The sequence below is a fragment of the Triticum dicoccoides genome, chromosome 2B, assembly GCF_002162155.2.
Source record: "Triticum dicoccoides isolate Atlit2015 ecotype Zavitan chromosome 2B, WEW_v2.0, whole genome shotgun sequence".
Classification (NCBI taxonomy): domain Eukaryota; kingdom Viridiplantae; phylum Streptophyta; class Magnoliopsida; order Poales; family Poaceae; genus Triticum; species Triticum dicoccoides.
In genome coordinates, this window is record NC_041383.1 from 649,087,446 (window position 1) to 649,093,237 (window position 5,792).

General features: G+C 51.3%; 1 protein-coding gene across 1 annotated transcript; it reads right to left on the reverse strand.

The window, feature by feature from the left end:
• Nucleotides 1–1,110: 1,110 nt before the first annotated feature.
• Nucleotides 1,111–3,988, reverse strand: LOC119365378 (polygalacturonase QRT3-like). The gene is made up of 3 exons (XM_037630994.1): nucleotides 3,562–3,988; nucleotides 2,504–2,740; nucleotides 1,111–2,409 (listed from the first exon to the last, which is right to left on the reverse strand). The coding sequence occupies exons 1-3, from the start codon at nucleotides 3,778–3,780 to the stop codon at nucleotides 1,420–1,422; spliced, it is 1,446 nt and encodes a 481-aa protein (XP_037486891.1). The 5' UTR covers nucleotides 3,781–3,988; the 3' UTR covers nucleotides 1,111–1,419.
• Between the last annotated feature and the right edge of the window lie 1,804 nt (nucleotides 3,989–5,792).

The window sequence follows — 5,792 nt, forward strand, 5'->3', positions numbered from 1 at the left end:
ATGGCCTGGGACCAATGGTCCTCCTCCCACTTGCTCCACAGTATGTACATATCAAGAAAGAGCAGAAAACAGCAGAAAGTAGCACATACATTGTTTAGCCTTTTGGGGAAGCTGCAAAATACAAATTATATACAGCACAAAAGCAGCAGAAGATTCCTCAAAAAAAAAAAATGCAGCAGAAAAACAACTCAACAAGAACTGGAAATTTTGTTCAGATAGAAGTGAGACCTTATGTTTTTCAGATCCAATAGCAACATGTATTTTCCTTTTTTCTTTTGAGATGAATAGCAACATCTATTTGGTGGTGATGTATAAACTCTGAAGACACAAGATTTAACAAGAGGAACTGGTGGGCAGCTTCAGTGTTAAGATATCAACGTAAGTAGTAGTCCGTTTCCATGACCTAACGATGGCAAGAAGATCAAGAAAGAGAAATCTTGCAACCAACCACACACAACAGTACATGCATCAAGAAAGCCTCAGAGGGTAATATTCCCCTGACTGTTTTATAGCTGGTTCCTTGACATTTCATCAGAACTAGTGTGTGCAATTTGGCATACTGTACTAAAAATGGTGAAAATTGAGCATCAAAGGAGATGCATGACAGATTGACAACTGATGACAACAACCAAAGAAAATATAGATACTCATTGACAATTTTGGTAACACAATCCACAAAGAATGATACTCTTAGTTGGATCACGCGTGAGAGGGGCCAAGAAATGGCCGCTGCCGACAGATTGGGAATTAGCCAGGAAACCTATGTTCCAGAGCATCGGCCAGAAAAGCTGGTGAGCTACTTGCAACGCTTTTAGCGACACCGTCGGAATGAAAGTTTGGTGCACTTGAGACTGAACCATCCGTCCAGAAAACCGTGCTTTTGGCCGTCCTGAATCAGAAAACGGGAATGATTAAGCCTGCGTGCATGAACGATCGAACGGCTATTTGAATGAAAGCTGGTGCGCTTGAGACCGACAGGTGACCAGCAGAACAAAGCGGTAGATCGAAAAAAGTTAGTCATGATTGGGCCTCCATCGTTCATCTTTATCGTCACAATTGGTCATCGTCTTTAATTCTTCCATGATCTTGAGACATTTTGATTCTTTTTTCCACAGAGAGTGAATTTTATTGGCTTGAAATGAAGCATCAAGAGGATACATAACACAAGAGTTTTTTTGATTCTGGACAAGCAAGAACGCAGGATGAGCCCCAAATGATCCATTCTGAATCATTTCTCAAACAATCGATATAACTATATAGTAGTCCCGCCACCTGGGTTCAAATCCTCTCCGGCCAGAGGCCCCGGGTGTCCAATCCATAAATTTCACTAGGAACAAACGAACGAATGACGCCATGCTCGCGCGCACCACGCAGCGCGAGCAGGCAGCGGCGGGCGGCGAACGCGCCGCCATTTCCAGCTCAGTTGCTGTTCTGGTCGACGAGCACGTGCACGGTGGCGGACACGGCCTTGTCGGTGGCCACGACGACCTGGTTGCCGGAGATGTTCCTGAGCGTGTGCCCGGGGAACGCGTCGCCGGCGACGAGCGAGTACTGCACGTGCCCGATCCGGTCCGGGAACAGCAGCACCGGCGCGAAGTCGACGGTCCAGGAGCTACCGTTGCCCTCGGCGGAGCCGCGCGCCGTGGTGGCCTTGAGGTTCATCCCCATGGCGGAGTTCTGCTGCACGTACACCTGCTCCACCGTCCCGAAGGCGCCGTCCAGCTGCACGATGTCCACGCCCTTGCCCCGCCCGTTGAACATGTTGCCGGTGATCTGCACGCCGCGGGCGACGCCGTTGACCGCCTTGAGCACCACGTTGGCGTCGCCGAGGAAGAAGGAGCCCGACACGTGCAGCAGCACGGGGTCCTCGGCCACGATGCTGGTGTAGTCCATGTAGCAGTTGGTGAGCCACGTCTGCGTGAGCCCGGGCACCCTGAGGTGGATCCCCGTGCCGCCGAACCCGGTGGCCTTGTTGTAGCAGTGCACGCCGGAGATGGTGTTGGCGCCGCCGGTGACCATGATCCCGGTCGCCGCGGAGAAGACCACCACGTCGGAGACGGAGTTGTCGTTGCCGTCGAGCCGGATGGCCGTGCCGCCGAAGGAGCGCTCCCCGGGGTCGGTGCCGGCGGTCATGTGCTGGCCCAGGAAGGTGTTGCGGATGTACGTCTCGTGGCCGCCGCGCACCGCGATGCCCTCCGTCTCGAAGTGGGTGATGTAGCAGTTGTCGACGCCGACGCGCAGCGAGTCCACCACCTCCACGCCGCCGCCCCGGTAGTTGCAGTCCAGCATCAGGTCGCGCAGCGTCACGTACTCGTAGTGGTAGCTCGACGCCGACGAGCCCGCCGACAGCTCGATCAGGTACCGGTCCGTCGGGAACTCCGCCGACGCCCGCAGCGAGCCGCTGTGGATCTGACACGCGGGACGCACACCAGTGATCATCAGACACCACCATAACACATTGGCACATTGCGCAGTTCATTTGCGCAACGGTCTTGTTATTTACCTTGAAGTTGCCGCCGCCGGAGGCCGGCAGGGTGAGTGGGCCGTTGACGAGGTAGGTGCCGCCGTCGAGGTGGATCTCGGCGCCGCCGAGGTCGGGGATGCCGGCGGCCATGGTGGCGTTGGAGGGGGGGCTGAAGGCGTCGGCGATGGCCTTCTTGATGGCCGCCGTGGCGTCGGCGGCGCCGGTGGGGTCGGCGCCGTAGTCCGTGACGTGGTACACCCGCGAGCTCGCCGAGGACTGCAACGAAAATCCACCACGTCAGACGTGACAATAATCGGCTTGTGGTCAGTGCGATCTGCGATGCGCCACACCAAGCGGCCAATGATGGGAGCACGAGTAGTACGTAGCTGCACCCAAGCGTTTGACATTTGTCGGGTGGGTGGTTGGGAGGTGGGGCAGTTAGTGCCACTTTCTACTGGCATTACCCAACACGGGAAGAGAAGGGAGAATCATTTGTCGAGGGACGGAAAGTTTCTTTGCTGATACCTAACATTCTTGACGAAACTGCATTTGTGAGCTGACGGACATGAAGAGATCAACGCACGGAGAGGTAGATTCAGGCGCACGGCGTGCGTGTCCCTGATTTCCAGTCAAGACTCGAGACCTGACGCAAACGCAGAGACGGAAACACAACGGGAAGATGATCTACCACTACCGTTTTCGTTTTCGTTTTATTTTTTATAAATAAAAAAAGGTTCCTTTTGGGGTGAAAGGAACGGCTATCATTTTCCTTTGCAAAAGCGAATGAATGAGAAATCTCCCAGAAAGCAAAGCCAACCGACACTTGCTCTGTTCCTCCGCGCTTCTACTGTAGTAATTTGTAATTAAACTACCATACGGATGTTGTAATCAATCAAGGAAACGAACGTTAACAACAACTGCTCCCACGAAAGGATGTTCCAACGGAACTACGGAAAGGCGATGAATGTAATCACATGATTCCAAGAACCGCTTTCGTTTTAACTCAAAAAACAAAGTGATTAGAAGCAGAGAGCTTGAAGGAACTAATTAGCGCAAATATGGAAGAAGCAACAGGCATGGTGAGTAATAATACTGACCGTTGCAAGCCCCCTCCTGGCCTTGCCGAAGGAGGATCTGACGCTCTCCATCCTGCCCGCCGCGAGATCCCTGTACCGCCGCTCGGCGCCGGCCCTCGCACCGGCGGCGCCGCGGTGCGCCCACGCCTCCGCGCCGCCCGTCAATGCAACAAGGGCGGCACCAACAAGAAGTACCGCATGCATGAGGCAGCCGCGGCCTCCTCCGGCCAGCACCTCCATGCTCAGGCTTCCCCCCTTCTTTCTTGGGCCCGCCCTTGTGCTACAGCATCAATGGCGTCTCTCTCCCTCTGCTTCTTCTGTATCTGTAGGAAAGTGACGAGCCAAACGCTCCGTCTCTCGGTGTCCGCGTGGCACTGGCGCTGTGGATTTGCTTGCCCGCTAGCGCCGAGACGGAAACGCTTCCGGGCGAGGGGGCGGTGTAGGATACACGCATATATAGGTGTCGTGCCACTGCCAGCACAAGAGCTTGGTGTGTGTGTATGTATGGGAGGGAGAAAGGGAGGGAGGGAGGGAGGGAGGGAGAATGCTTTGCTGCCTGCCGTCGCGCGATGGTTACAAGGTTGGTGGTGCTGGTGGAAGGGGTCAAGTAACTGAAGGAAGTGGGAGAGGAGAGGAGCCTGAAGGAAGAAACGGAAGGGAATGACGTGTGGTTAATGGGAATTGGCATAAAGTGCAGTGCAAGGGTCCGCCCGACCATTCAATGCAACAACAACAATGGGGCCATCGTCGTGCCAGTATTCACGGGGTTTGGTTTTGGCAACAGAAATACAAAACCTTCTGGGGACTGTCACAGTGCACCCCGTTTGTTCTCGAGACTGATCACGAAAATGGTACTAATACTATGAGAGTACGTACGTGAGAAACTTGCCATGTCAACGGGGAGACAGGGGCAATCTAGTACAGATCCGACCGGCAGTGACAAGTTTATCACCGCATGCATTCGACCGAGGTGCCGACCAGAGACCATCATTTTACCAACGGCAACTCTCTTGGCATGATATGATGGTGCTGAATAAAGTAGTCTTTCATTCAAAAAATAAAGTAGTCCGTGTGTGACTGTGAATGAATCTAGAAGGAGAAGAAGAAGGAAGGGAGCGGGTGGGTGGTGTGTGTGTGCGCGCGCATCTTGGTGCGTGCGTGCACCTCTGTTTAATCGGGTCCAAGGAGAGCCGATGAAAAGCCCGTTCGGTGTGCTCTCATTATTCTTTCCTCCTCTCCTCTTCCTCATCATGTCCCTTCTTTGCTTGGTTACCCAAGCTTTTTTTTTCCTCCCTTGCTTTTCCTTGGGTGCTATCCCTTTTTCCTTTGTTCCCTCCTGGCCCATGCATGCTTGAGAGTTGAGAAGTTGAGATGCTCTAATCCCTACTTGTTTCTCTGTAAAAATAAATAAATAATCCCTACTCCTTTTATGCACTACTTACTCTACTTACTTATGTGACTTGTTGAGCATAAGAACGCTCTCCTACACACGTACATTACATATCGGTTGGTGCAACTGCTTCGAGGAAATTGCACAAACCACCTAGTTTTGGTGATAGTATTGCACAAAACACCTATTTTACAGGTTTCTTGCACAAAACACCATATATTGGGGTAATCCGTTGCAGCTAGGTCTAATCCATCATTTAGGTGTGTTGACATGATTCCCGGCAAGTGGGTCCTGTTTCTAAGTGCAGCAGTAGCAAAAAAAACGGCCACATTAGCAGCAACTAGAACTGTCAATGTCTCACGATCCTTTGCTCCAATTGAGCTGAATTTCCCCAAAATATTAGTGAGTGCATTTATGATTTATTGAATTATGTTTGAATTTTCTAATGTTAAATTATGAACAAAAAAGTTGACCAATGGAAGCCGTACATCCATTTTAAACCCTTCCATTGCGGGTGAGATACTGACCAATGAAAGGCACGCAAACCCTTTGATTTGTGCATGTAGAACAAAGAAAAGACTATGAAACCTTGGTTTTTTTTCCAGGTTTGTTGATAGGACGGATTGTCCATACATGAAATCTAGAACTAGGATTCTTTTCCATTACAGTGCACAAACAATCTCTGATATAGGGCCGGCCCTGAGGGGGGTAGGGGGTGGCCGCTGATACGTGTCAAACATATATATATGTATGTATTTTGCTTATTTCATGCCATTACACAAAACGCCCAAAAATTCAGGTTCATAAACAAATATACGTTGATCAACGACAAAATTTCAACCTAAAAATATAGGGTTTCACG